At 33.3% G+C, this 14,376-nt stretch overlaps 2 protein-coding genes across 4 annotated transcripts in view; both read left to right on the top strand.

The window, feature by feature from the left end:
• PMS2 (PMS1 homolog 2, mismatch repair system component) overlaps nucleotides 1-4,190 on the top strand; it is a 38,829-nt gene extending 34,639 nt beyond the window's left edge. Inside the window, exon 15 of the mRNA XM_052000850.1 lies at nucleotides 786-4,190. Within this exon, the coding sequence (XP_051856810.1) occupies nucleotides 786-929 (144 nt within the window). The 3' untranslated portion in view covers nucleotides 930-4,190. The remainder of the gene's footprint in view (nucleotides 1-785) is intronic.
• A 92-nt stretch (nucleotides 4,191-4,282) lies between these two features.
• RSPH10B (radial spoke head 10 homolog B) overlaps nucleotides 4,283-14,376 on the top strand; it is a 53,051-nt gene continuing 42,957 nt past the window's right edge. For 2 of the 3 annotated variants that reach the window (XM_052000838.1, XM_052000824.1), the window contains exons 1-4: nucleotides 4,283-4,669; nucleotides 8,702-9,033; nucleotides 9,628-9,703; nucleotides 12,860-12,928. In XM_052000838.1, coding sequence (XP_051856798.1) covers nucleotides 8,795-9,033; nucleotides 9,628-9,703; nucleotides 12,860-12,928 — 384 coding nt within the window. In that variant the 5' untranslated portion in view covers nucleotides 4,283-4,669; nucleotides 8,702-8,794. Of the gene's footprint in view, nucleotides 4,739-8,701; nucleotides 9,034-9,627; nucleotides 9,704-12,859; nucleotides 12,929-14,376 lie in introns of all 3 variants that reach the window. The other variant, XM_052000833.1, reaches the window with a different exon arrangement.

Below are 14,376 nucleotides of genomic sequence, written 5' to 3'. Positions count from 1 at the left end.
AGTAATGAAGAAGAAAATCTATTTACTTCCAGATTTGCTAAGATTTAATAACTTTGTTGTGTTTTAAGATGAAATTTGGTGGCTTATATCATTGTTAGAATAAAATTGGAAGAGATGGGATCCTTTGAGACTCTTCATATTCTTCATATAGCTATCTTAAGTGGAAAAGTGTTGAGCTTTTTTAATCAGGTATTTTAGGAGATTGTTTAGATGGAGAATGCTGAATTTATCATCATATAGCTTTAATTAAATGCTTTCCTCTGTTGCTTACTAGTGGTGTGACCTTGGATAAAGCACTGAACCTTTTTTTACTTCAGCATCCTATTCTTCCCTCTTCCTGACACTCAACTGAGAACCTTGTTACTTTATTGTGAAAATTGATGTGATTTATTACAAACTACCTTTTCTCACCTCTTTATCTCAAAACCCTTTGATACCATCCCTCATTTTCTTCTTTCCCCTAATCTGTGATGTGGAGGAAATGATTCTCACCCAGGAGTTCCCAATCTCTGTGAAATCATAGGTATAGTTCCAATCCAGTTCCTGTCTATATTTCTATATATACTTGTTTCCCCACTAGGAGGTGAGCTCTCTTGGTAAGCAGGGGCTGGTTTTGCTTTTGCATGTACTGCCTCATACTGCCTGCCACATTGTAGGGAATTAATAAATGCTTATTGGTTGATAGTGTTTTTCCTAGTGTTACATAGTAGTTATTTTTAAAATAGTTGCTAGTCACAGGAAAAAGAAAAATAATTATTAATATTTCTTATATGTTTTGAACTCAGGTCATGATTGGAACTGCTCTTAACAAGAATGAAATGAAGAAACTGATCTCTCATATGGGTGAGATTGAGCATCCCTGGAATTGCCCCCATGGAAGGCCAACTATGAGGCACATAGCTAGTTTAAATATTATTTCTCCAGACTAATGAATAATTGTGCATAAAATTCTTATTTTGAAGAATTGAAGATTTTATCATGGATTTTCTTAATTTTGAAAGCAAAAATTTAAATACCTCTTTTTGTTTTAAAAATCAGTGTACTAATAAGATGCTGTGGATCGAGCTAGGCCTGAAATCAGAGAAATCTGAGTTTGAATTTAACCTCAGCCACATATTAGCTGTATGATCCTCGTCAAGACATTTAACTTCTTTTTGCCTATTGCCTCATCTGTAAAATAATATTTAATTATTACTTTGAAATAATAATAGCACCTATCTCCTAGGGTTGTTGTGAGGATCAAATGAACTAATATTGGGGAGTACCTAGAATATAGAAGGCATTATATAAATATTAGCCATTATTATTTTATTATGTTAAACTTGCTTCTAGCAAATAAGTTTAAAATCAAAGAATAAAGTATTAATATGTTTTCCTTTTAAAAAAATCAGTGCTACATTACTTGCCATGTATCTTTAAAATTTATATTTAACTCTGCTTGTGAAATATCTGTTCTTACTGATTTTTAAAATATATATATATATGTACAGCCAAGAACATATTTTGAGAAATAAAGAGCATACTTTAGAAGTTATATAAGGCTTGAATTCACACATTCTTCACAGAAAATATATTTAGTTTGTATTTTAAACATTACTAACTAAACTAATGTTAATTTCATGTACTTTGGAATTATAGTTTGTTCTAAGGCTAGGTTTCCTAACTGAATTTAATAAAAAATTTAGTTTCAGTTTCCCTGTTAACTCTATTAAATTAATTTTATTTCCTTGAAATTAAAATTCTAGAAATTTTTAATCATGGGTCCACAATGTTAGTGCAAATACACATCTCATCTCATTTGAACTTTGGCAAAATGAAAATAAAAGTAAATAGACTGGTTAACTGCCAAAGTGACTAGCAAATTAAAAAAAAAAAAAGAAAATCCATTGCAGGATCTCCTCATTCATCTTAGAACACCACAGAATTGCTAGCTTATTATGTTTTTTAATTTTATAATTATTTTCCTTTAAGGAATTTTACAAAGCTGACAGATCTTGTGATCTAAAATATGGATATGTAGAATTGTATGTAGAATATAATGCCAATAATAGCAAAATTATTTTTCCCATTCAAGGACATGTTTAGAACCTGTATAAAACTTGTGGCTTTTGGAGTATAGTAAACTATGCAGAATACAATCCCAACAAAATTGGCAAACTGGAGTTAATATACAAATCACCTTTGATCAACTAGCAGGTAAAGATCAGTATGCAGATGATTTAACACAGATTAATTATCCTTTGATAGCATCTGAGCAAATTGCTGCTGCTATCAAAGCATGGGGCTCCCTCCCAGGAAAAGATAGAGGAGAAGTCTTCACAAAAATAGAGCACGGTCCCAATGACCCCTTTGCTGATTTCCTGGGACGTCTGCAGACAACTGTCACAAGAACAATTGGTGAAAATTCAATGCAACAGGAATAATGATAAAGCAACTTGCTAGAGAAAATGAAGTTTGTAAAAGAATTATACTAGAACTACACAAAGATGCTTCTTTAGAGGAGATCATAAGACACTGTGCCACAGTGAGCACAAATGCCTTTTATACCCAGGCTATGATGTAGAACATAGAAAGACAGGGTCCTTCTTGGCAAGAAGCTTCTGGAGAGACTTGTAACTGCTTTCAGTGTGGTAAAGTAAGGCATTTGAAAGCTCAACACAGAAATGAAGACACATTCCAGAAGACCTCCAGAAAGCTAGCGGGGCCCCAGGCAAGGAAACTAGATTGTAAAGGAGATAATAAAGAATTTGGACTTTGTCTCTGGCTATTTTTGTGGTGATTACTCTGCTGAAAAGAAGGCTAGTCCATAGACCTCCAGAAAACCAACCAGAACATTACACTTCAACAACAATACTACATGATGATCAATTCTGATGGACATGGCACTCTTCAACAATGAGAGGATCCAAATCAGTTCCAATTGATCTGTAATGAACAGAACCAGCTATACCCAGAGAAAGAACACTGGGAAATGAGTATGGACCACAACATAACATTTCCACTCTTTCTGTTATTGTTTGCTTGCATTTTTGTTTTTTTCTTCTCAGGTTATTTTTACGTTCTTTCTAAATCAGTTCTTCCATGTGCAACAAGATAACTGTATAGATATGTATACATATATTGTATTTCACATACTTTTAACATTTTTAATATGTATGGGACTACCTGCCATGTAGGGGAGGGGGTGGAGGGAAGGAGGGAAAAAGTTGAAACAAGTTTTTGCAAGAGTCAATATTGAAAAATTACCCATGCATATGTGCTGTATATAAAAAGCTATAATTTTATAATTATAATTATAAGGTGTTTTCCATAAATTACCTAAGTTTGATCCTTTAAAAAGTTCATGGTAGGTAATGTAGATAGTAGTATACTCCAGTTTACAGATTCAGAAACAAGTTCTGAGAGGTTAATGTCTTAACTGTAGCTTCAAAATGAGACTCTATTGGATAACTCAAATGTCTTCTTAGCCTAAACCTAGTGCCTTGCTTCACAGTGGCTTAGAGCAGTACTTCTTAAACTGCTTCCATTTGCAAATCTTTTTTCACCTAAGAAATTTTTACTCCATGCCACATATATAGGTATATAAACTAAGTATACAAAGCAAACATTTACTGATATTAAAACAAAGTTTTTACATTGCCAATATATATGTGACCCCGTAAACATGAACCATAGTTTAAGAAGCTTTGGATTAGATAAAAGTTGCAAATTTAGTGCTTTGTCAACTCAACAAAAACAATCATTTTGTCTTTTTTTCCAAGAAAAAATTTTGCTTGGGGATCCACACCTTTCTTCTTTCTTTACATTTGCATCAACAATGGCAGATAACATACAGTGGCTTTGTTTAATTAAAAATGAGTGAAATCTTTAAGCCTTTTCAAAAAGGCAGTCCATGAATTTCTTTTTTCAGCTGAAATATTGGAAATCAAAAGGGTAAAAAAGTTTTTTAGAAATGAGCAAATTTTGGCATAATTTAATTATTGAGCAGCAGACTGGTGTAACATCAAGCTCTCCTTGAAATAAGAAAAAAACAGTTCTAATTTTATTTTTATTATTTTCATTACAAAATAATAATCTTAATTTCTCCTCTCCACACGCTCAAATATCTCTCAAGACTAAATTTCAGGGCCGGGGCTGATCTATATTGTTTAAAGGGAGCTCCAGGTACTGATAAAATTCCAGGTTCTGTCAAGAAAAGAAAATGTGAAAAAATAGCTATTTGGTAATCAAATCCCTTTTTAGTGGTGTCGACCCTACGTCAAATTATTACTGAAACCAATTCCCACCATTCCAAACTCTGGGGAAATTAAAGACTTTTTCTAAGACTGTGGACAGCTTTTTGTAAAAGCAAAGCTAGCCTTAGAGAGGAGGGCAATTGAAGGAGGTGCCCTATTGCGGGGCGGGGATCGTATTAAAAGCTCCTTAATAAAAGAGACAGTTCCTTTAAAAAAAAAAAAAATGGTCTAGTTAAGATCCTCTTGTTAAGATGGTCCCTTTAAGAGTCCCTTAAGAAGGGAGGGGTGGTCCCTTTAAAGTGTTGTGGTTCCTTGACGACGGTTTCCTAGAAACCGGACTGTCTCCAGGACGCTACACTAGCCTCGAGGCGATCCTAGAACTTTAGTCCCCAGCCTTGTTCTCCGGGATTGTTTCACCAAAGGATTTAAAAATGGTATTATTCGCCATGCCACTTCCGGGGCCGAGAGACAATTAGGAGAGACAGGTGGTTCTGGATCTGGGGGTGAGAGCACGCGAGGAGGGTAGATGGGTAAACAGGACCTTCCCTTCCCCTTCCCACCCCCTCCACCCATCATGCTGATGCGCCCGCTGGCACCGCGGTGCGGCTGCGCAGAGGCCACATGTCCAACCCATGCCTGCTGAGAACCAGGCTTTTAACTACCCTATAACGTCCGGGTCAAGTCACCCATCCTTTAGTGGAAGATATCCAAATGTGGGGGAATCTATCACCTCATAAGACAGCCTTTATAACTATATAGTAGATCTAATTGTTTTTTCTTTTAGAAGTAATCATTGTCATCCTTTATCTTTTATTTTTCTTATACTTAGTTATATTTATAATTTAATTTTCCCATAATAACGAACACCTCTCCCCTAAAAGCCAAAAAAAAAAAAAAAAAGGAAAAAGGAAATAAAAAATCTTGTATTTTAATATTATTTAATTTTATAATATTTATATATTTATTTTATATATTAGATACATTATATTATTTATAAATAATATTTAAGATTAATAGACAAGCAAAACAAATTCCCACATTGGTCAAGTCCAAAAATATACTTCTCATTCTGTGTAGAATTCATAACAATAATAACAGTATTAATGGCAGTTAGCATTTATATCATGCTTCACAAATGCCTCATTTTTTCTTCACAATTTTAAAAGGTAGGTGCAATTATCCCCATTTTACAGATGAGGAAACTGAGACAGACAGAAGTTAAGGGAGTTTTCCAGGGTCACACAATTGGTAAACATTTGAGTCTGGATTCAAACTTAATTCTTCTGAGTCTAGGAACTGCTAGCATTGCTATGAACTGTCAGGAAATGGACAACATCATCTTCTGCAATGGTGGTTGGTTATTACATTGATCAGAATTCTTAAGTCTTTAAAAACTGCCTTTATAATGTTATTACAAATTATTACAAATTCATCTGCTTCACTCTTTGTACAAGTCTGCCATTATTTTTGCAAAAGCTTTACATCACTTTAATTTCTGAATATATTCCTTCCTCTTCCCTTAAATAGTAAATCTTCTCTTGTAAAAATATTAATAAAGGGGGGAAAACAGTTCAGTAAAACTAAAGGATACTTCAACAGAGTTTGTAAGAACACAGGTAAGTGTCAAGTGTTTTCAGCCAAATTTGAACTTGTAACCTGACTTCAGAGGAGGTGTTCTTTCCACTTTGCCATTTATCTGCCCAATTTTGATGTCTCTTAAAAGGGGGATAAGAAATTACACTTTCTTATCTTTTTTCTGGAATTAGATATAGATTATTATAATCAGATGATAAGTTTTGAGGTTTTGTTTTGTTTTTGGTTATTTCAAAACCACATGTTCCTGGGAAGAAATCCTCATTGTCCAATTCTCCACCCCACTCCCCTTTTCCTATTGTTGCTGTCATATATATATATATATAGCTCAATTTGCTGGTTTCTCTTTACTATGAAATAAATCATATGGATTTTCATATTCACTTTTTCTTTCAGAGCAGCAGTAATACAATCCATCAATTTACTACAATTTGTTTAGCCACTATCCATTTTCAGTTCTTCACTATCACAGATATTTCAGTTCAATTTTTTTTCCAGTCATGTCTAATTCTTTGTGATCCCATTTGGGTTTTCTTGGCAAAGAGAGAGATTTAAATTTAAGACAAATCTTTCTAAATCCAGTATTCTCTCCACTGTGTTACCTAGCTGCCCCACAGAAAGTCAGACACCTCTAATTATTAAGTTTCTTTTACGTACAAGAATAAATTTGAAGCCTATATCTATTGTTTTTTGTTTCTGACCTCAGGAGCAAACCTAATCTTTTCTCCATGACAGTCATCAAATATTTGAAAAAAGCTGTTAGGCACTCCCTCAGTCTTTTCTTCTAGATTAAACATTCCCAGTTCTTTCAATTCATTATCATATGGCAAGGACTCAGGGATCTTCTTGAGTGACTGACTGATGACTTTGGAAAACACTGAGATGAATAAGAACATGCAAACTACATTTTCATGCTGGTGATTTATATATATATATATATATGTATGTATGTATGTATGTATATTCCTAATGGAAATGATCTTTTAGAACATCCTTTGCAATACAATATGTATACATATATATTGACTACTCAGCAGTACATTAACTAGTTTTCCTGTTCTAATCTAAAAACACTGTTTCCACTGACATGTATATTTTTACAAGAGTTTGTATATAAATAAATGTGTGTATATGTACATATACATATATGTGTAAATGGGGTATCAACACATTCAGAGGGAGAAAACACTCTTACCATATGAATTTGGAGGCTATAGCATGAATGAATGGATTAAAAAGCATTTATTAAGGGCATATTATGGGCAAAGCAAAAATGGGCCTGCCCTCAAGTTCCCATTCTAAAAGAAAGATGACACAAGAGAGTATGTATTACCTTGTTTGGTTAATCTTTTTCAGTTCTGTCAAACTCTTTATATCCCCAGTGGGTTTTCTTAGCAAAGATACTGATGAGGTGGTTATGAGTGAGTGAGGTACCTTTTGCTCAGAGACATGAGTTCACAAGTTCGGAAGCCAAAGAATTCTCTAACTGCCAGAGACTATGGCAAAAAGGAGGCTTGATTAAAAAAAAAACAAAAAACTGCCAAGAGGCATTCTTTTAGCAGGCTTATCTTTCTCAATGGAGAGATGTGAAAATAATCATTTTTAGAAGATGCGATTTTATGTGTAAGTCTAGGGGAAGTTTGATAATTCTCAATTGAATGTGAAATCTTGCTTGGGATTGTGATTTCCCAACAAGATCAATAAGAGCTTGATTTGCTCTTGAATGGCACAGCTTTTTGTACTCTGAGACCATTTAGATCAAAGGGGACATGATTTCTGTGATTTTACAGAGCTCACTTAGGTCATACAGAGTTCACCCTGTCAATACTGGAGTGGTTTGTCATTTTTTTTATAGATGAGGAACTGAGACAAACAAGGTTAATTGACTTTCCCAGGGTCATACAGCTGAAGTCAAATTTGAATTCATGTCTTTCTTTCTGACTCCAAGACTTGCATTCTATTTACTATATCCTATTTTTTACTATATATATTATATGTATATATTACTATGTATATAGTATATATGTATATTGTTATATACATATATAATATGCATGTATGCATACATGTAGATATGAAAGTATTATAATACATTATTACATTTTGTACATATTATTTTATATACATATTACAAAAACAATGCATTATGTATAATTATATGTGAAAATATAATACATATATATACAGATGTAAATCACTATCACACATTGTATATAGCATATATGTAATAAAACGTGTGTGAGATATATATATGTAATATATGTTTTATATATATATAACAACACTCATAAAATATGCAAATATGTTACATAGACACAGATATTCTGATATATGTTGTCTTCTTTTGGGGATGTGAACTTGAGAGGAGAGAGTGTCTTTGCACATTTTTGTTGTTCAAGTATGTCCAAATCTGTCCAAGGATTTTGCCCATAGAGTTTTTTTTCTTAAGTTACTGGAGTGGTTTACAATTTCCTTCTTCAATATGTTCCCATTTTATAGATGAGAAAGTAAGGCAAATAAGGTTTAAGTGATTTGTCTAGGATCACATAGGTAGTAGGAGGCTGGATTTGAACTCAGATCTTCCTGACTTCCATGTCCAGTACTCTATCCTGCACCACTTAGCCACCCCTACATTGTAATAGTAAGCCCTTACTTAATAAGTGTTTTTTTCATTCATTCATTTTTATAATATTATAACCTCTGAAAGTGCTGAAATACTCAGATGTTTGGATTAATTTATAATTTTTAGGAAAATGAAAATTACTATAATAGCAATGGCAATTGTGATGATAGATAATGCCCCTATGTATTAAAGCTAAAAGTTCAATTTAGAGGATACTTCCATGAATTGTGAATCATTTAATGTTTTCCAGATAAAATTCATCAATGTTCCAAAGTACAATCAACTCTCAGCCAAAGAAATACATTTGTTCTAAAAGTTAAAACTTAAAGTCCATTCAAAGGCAATGGCAAAAGAAAAGAAAAAAGCAGATAAAAAATCAGAAAAAGTTGCAAGGTCTCCTTCTCCTCTGTCTGAGCAACTTGCCGATACATCCAAACAAGAGGCCAACATTTCAAAGGAGACAGTTCCTGTAATCCTAGATCCTGAAGTTCTGTCGATCAAAGAAGAGAAGCCAGAAGAAGCACAAGTAGAGATACCTCAATATTATGAAGAGCCTATTCTCACCAAACTAATTGTTTTAAGGTGACTTTAGCTCTAGTGGGCCATCTATAGCTAGGATCCCATCCTAGATTAATATTCTAAATCAATACCAGAGATCAGTGTCATCTGAAGTAAGAAACAATGAGACTTGCCTGGATTTTATATTCAGGTGTAAGAGGAAGGGAGGAGAAAAGAGAAAGAGGAGAGAATAAAAGGATTTAGAGCACAATATGACCAAAGAAGTGGAAATGAGTAAGATGAGGGGAACAGTAAGGACTTAAGTTCATGAGTAAAAGAGCAGCCTAAAGAAAGTGCCATTTTTTTAAGGTGCTATTTTAGGAACATTACTTAGGAAATACTGTTCAAGATGACTTAGAATGAAACCATTTAAACTAGCACATTAATTTGTGACAATGGAAATACAGAGAAAGGAAGAGGCATTTTAACAATAGGTGACTATCAGAATTTCCTAATTAGGTAGTTACATTAATGTAGCAAAATTCCATCTATGCAATGGGTCATTTTTGATAGATACTAATTTTCATTATTGATACTTGGTATTAGTTACATGTTTTTAAAATCCATATCATTTCTGCTTGCTTATCCTTTGTCATGTTAAGCTCTATATTTTTACAGCTATGAAGGTGAAAAAGTCCGTGGACTGTATGAGGGAGAAGGTGTGGCCCACTTTGAGGGAGGAAGTGAATATAGAGTGAGTTGTGAATTTTGAGTTGTATTTATCTGGGGGGAATTGGAGTGTGATGCTTATTAGACAAGCTGTTTTTTATTTTTATTTTTAAATGTGTTTTAGAAATCAGTTAAGTAACTGATTCCTGGAAATACACTGACTGCACTTTACACTGATTTCAATAGAAACTTTATGTTTATTCAAAGGCAAATACAGTTTCATGTAATCAATATAGTACTTTAGATGTTAAGGTTTTTTTTTTCCCTTAATCATTTTTGAATGTTACAAAACAGTATAGTTTAATACTTGGCCTATTATCAGAGCTTTGTGCCCTGTTATTAATAGCATTGCATCAATTAATATTCTGTAAACAATCTAGATGCGTCTAACTTCTTATAAAGCACTTACAGAAAGAAAAAAAAGTACCTACAGAATATATCAGTTATAGAGATGCTAAGGAAATAATTATCTTATATATCCTAGAGTTGTTTACCTATGTCTGTCTTTTATGTATTTAATTGCTGTAGCTTATTACTTTATAAAGTCAGAGATTATTACATGCTTTGGATGTTATTTTAGCTTTTCCAACCATTTTTCTACTAATAGTCATGGCTCATATTAAAGGTTTGGAAATTTGAATATTTGGTAAAAGTTTGTGGGAGGTATTTCTGAAGCCACAGAGAATTAAGGAACAGAAGATATTTTTGAAATAAATCTTAAAGCCTAAAACAAAAAATGGTAAATTTTTGACTCATGACTTACTGGCTAAAGGCCCCTGAGCTTGCCCATTTAAATGCAATTATGACTTATTTACTCAACATATGTTCTGACTGTAGATTGATTTGAATCTTTCAGAATGAAAAAGTTTTAAAATAAGGAGGATCTTTGTTCTTCCTTTGTTCATGAATACTTATTATTTTTAAACTTTACACTTAGTCATTAGTCCTGCTGAATTTGGATTCAAAAACCAAACAAAACTGTTAGTTCCATTCTACTTAAAACTCTTTGTATCCCAACTTCTATGTTCCTTGTTACTTAGATTTTTGTGAGAAATTTAGAAAACCCCTTTGTTGTTTAGTTCTTTGAAATTTATGTCATGAGAATAGAAGCGTTGTCCTCCATTTCTTGTTTAGTTAGGTATATCCCACAGGGTAGGAAGGATGAAAAAAGACAGTTTGGAACTTAAAATGTAACCAAAAAAAAAAAAACAATTAAAAAAAAAAATGCTGTACATTCCTGGGGGTGATGGGAGAAGGGGAGATGAAGAGCACAAGTAGACTAGCTTTAGCAAAGTAAAAAGGCCTATTTCGTTATTATTCATGAATTCATAATTATAGAAAAGGGTAAAGAAAGATAGCTGAAGATGAATACAGGTTTTAAGCTATGAAAGATGGAAGATGAGGATGTTCATAATGAGTAGCTTTAATCTTCTAAATGAAATGAAGAAATCATCTGCTAGGAGGTGGGGGTTAGAGGTAGAACTAGAGTCTTGAGGAAACAGTGAAAGGATACTTTTCACCAAAGATTAATATAGATAAAAGAGAGAGCAGCAGTATCTATTAAGAAGATACGCTTATTTAAGGACATCTAAGAACCAGAGTGCAGAAGCATAGTGAAATGCATTTGGATGAAGTTCAACATAGGAAAAAAAAGAAGTGATTGTCATTAAAATATCCATTTATAGCTCTACTTTTAAGTGTTCTTTACTAGGAATAGGTGGTGTATTTTGTCAAAAACTTTTTCCTCATTTATTGATATGATCATATGATTTTTGTTACTTTTTTATTATGATCAATTATGGTAATAGTTTTTAATTCTGGTATAATTCCAACTTAGTCACAATGTATAATCTTTGTGATAGATTGTTGTAGTTGCCTAACTAGTATTTTATTTAGGATTTTGTATCTATGTTCATTAATGAAATTAGTCTATAATTTTCTTTGTTTTTCATAATTAGTTATCTTAAATAACTTTTGCTTGATTATTTCAACTGCCTCATAAACAGGAGTTTCTTTTCTATATGAGCAAGTTAGATCACTTAGCTCAGAGGATCATCAAAGAGTTTTTAGGATCCTTCTTCACAAACCAGCCTCCCTTACTGAGATATGTGGGAGTAGTGATAAAAAAGAGGAAGGAACAAGAAACACTTGTGGAGACTTAGCATAAATTGTGTTCTGCCCTATTTTGGTCTAAGAATTATAAGCTAACCTGTTATAATTTTGTGGGCCTAGTTTCTTTTAGACCTGTTTTAATCCAAGATAAATTTGGGTTCCAGAATGGTCTTTATGCTGTTATAATAGATCTTTGGTCAACAAGATAGGTGGTCTCCTTTTTAAAAGAAAGAAACAATGGAATCTTACCATCTTCTTAGCCTGCAGTTGGGCTTCACATACATTTGAGCTTCACTATGATCATGACTTGGCCTTTTTCTGGAAAAATGGTTTTGTTTGAACACCACGGCCATTCTGCTTCTGATACTAATATAGTAAGCATCTTTGCTCTTCCTCTACTGAAGTACTTTATGGGTCTGGTGCTTGTCAGACATCCTGGAGATTTTAAGGGCACCCACCCACCCGTTGGACTTCTACCTGAGCTTCTTTGACAATCAGGGCAATATGAGTGAGCTTAGAGGCCAACCCTGGACCAAGGAGACCAACTGACTTGAGGTGAAGGATCATTCTTACCCTCACAAGAATTTTCTTTTTAACCTCTGGTTACTGTGATAAATACAGAATTATAGATATGTACTTAAGTTTTCTTTTGTTTAGTTTTGTTCATAGTTTTATGATGACTTATTCAAAATTAAGTAAAAAAAAAGAAATTTGATTGAGGAAGTTATGTAGTCCCATTTTCTCATTTCCATCATTCCCCCTCCAACCTTTTCTGAGCTTTTAATAATAAAATTGGGGAAAGGAAACTTTTTTGCTATGAAATTTTGCAAATTCAGTCATTTCCCTTCTAACCTTTAGGAAAGTGATTCAGTGAGGCCTGCCTTAATTTAAATAGATATATAAGTTCTTAAGTATTGAAATGCAGGCTCAAAAGTTCTAAAAATATTGAAATCATAAGATGATTAGAAAAAAGAAAATGTTTAACAGTATAAAAACTAAACCTTTAGAGCAGAGTTGTAGCTTAAAACAAGAAAACTTGGTAATAGATTTTTTTTTTTCTGTTTTGAAGGGTATATTTTCAGAAGGACTCATGCATGGACAAGGGACTTATATCTGGGCTGATGGATTAAAATATGAGGTAAAACCTTGCAAATAATTTAATTTAGGTTGAAGGTAGTTTAATCATTTCTCTATCCAGGGGTCACTTTCAGCCTCTATTGGAGAGGGTAAATCAACTGTGAGCTCCACTGCCATGATTATTTTTGTTCTGAGAAAGATGATCAAATGACTATCCTTTTATTAATAACCTGCTGACCTTATTAATGAAATGCATAAATTACACAGAAAAAAAATGAGATTGTAATGTCTGGGCTAGCTTTCTGGAGAATCTCTGGATGGGCCTTGGTCATAGCAGGAGAGTCACTATGAGGATGGTCAAGGATAGAGTCTGGAGATTGAGCTCGAGCACACACTCACTCTTTAGTCCTCTCAGTCCTTAAATATCTTAGTACAATTACATCATTATAGCACACTGAGCATGTGGCAATTGTAGAACCATTACATCACCACATCACACTAAGTACTAAGTATATGTGAACTAGAGAATCATTACCTCATCAATCACACTGAGTAAACACCCTGTTGTAAGTATTCTTGCTTCAAATATACTTCTCCAGAGTTCTAGCCCTCTACATGTGGTAAAACAGATACAAAAAGGCTATGTTACTAATGTTCTGTTAGTTCAGTCTTGTCTGTCTCTTTTTGACACCTTTTGAGTTTTATTTAGGCAGAGATACTAGAGTGGCTTGTCATTTCCTTCTCCATTTTATAGATGAAACTGAGGCAAATGGGTTTAGTGACTTGCCCAGAATCATACAGCTAGTAAGTCTTGCTGACTTCAGGCCCAGCACTTTATTTGCTGTGCAATCTAGCTGCCCCCAAAGAGCCTATAGCAACAATTAAAAATATTATCTTTAATGACAAGGTTCAATTTATTCCAAGAATGCTTTGTGTTTTCGTGTTAGGAAAACTATAAATATAATAGAGAAGCAATGGGACACAATGAATAAAGAACTAGCCTCTGACACATACTGGCTATATAATCTCTAGTTATTAAGTCACTTAACCTTTCAATATTTTTAACATTTCTGTAAGACTTTTAAGTTTCTTTTTAAAAAATAGTAATTTATTTTTTCCAAATACATGCAAAGATAGTTCCCAGCATCGATCTTTGTAAAACTTTGTGTTACATATTTTTCTCCCTCCCTCCTTTCTATCCCCTCCCACAGACAGCAAGCAATTCAATATAGAATTAAACATGTACAATTCTTCTAAACATATTTCCGTATTCATCATGCTGGGTTAAGTAAAATCAGCTCAAAAGGTGAAAAGAAAAAACAAGCAAACAAATAAAAAAAAAACAAGCAATGAAATATCAACCCAAAATTACTATATTTTGATCCACATTCAGTCTCCATAGTTCTCTCTCTGGATGCAGATGATTTTTCCAACCCAAGTCTATTGGAATTGCGTTGAATCATCTCATTGTTGAGAAGAACCAAGTCTATCACAATTGATCATCACATA

Source organism: Antechinus flavipes, chromosome 1 (assembly GCF_016432865.1).
Source record: "Antechinus flavipes isolate AdamAnt ecotype Samford, QLD, Australia chromosome 1, AdamAnt_v2, whole genome shotgun sequence".
In the NCBI taxonomy this organism is placed as follows: domain Eukaryota; kingdom Metazoa; phylum Chordata; class Mammalia; order Dasyuromorphia; family Dasyuridae; genus Antechinus; species Antechinus flavipes.
Note: the sequence above shows the minus strand (reverse complement) of the source record. Positions and strands in the feature narration are given on the sequence as shown.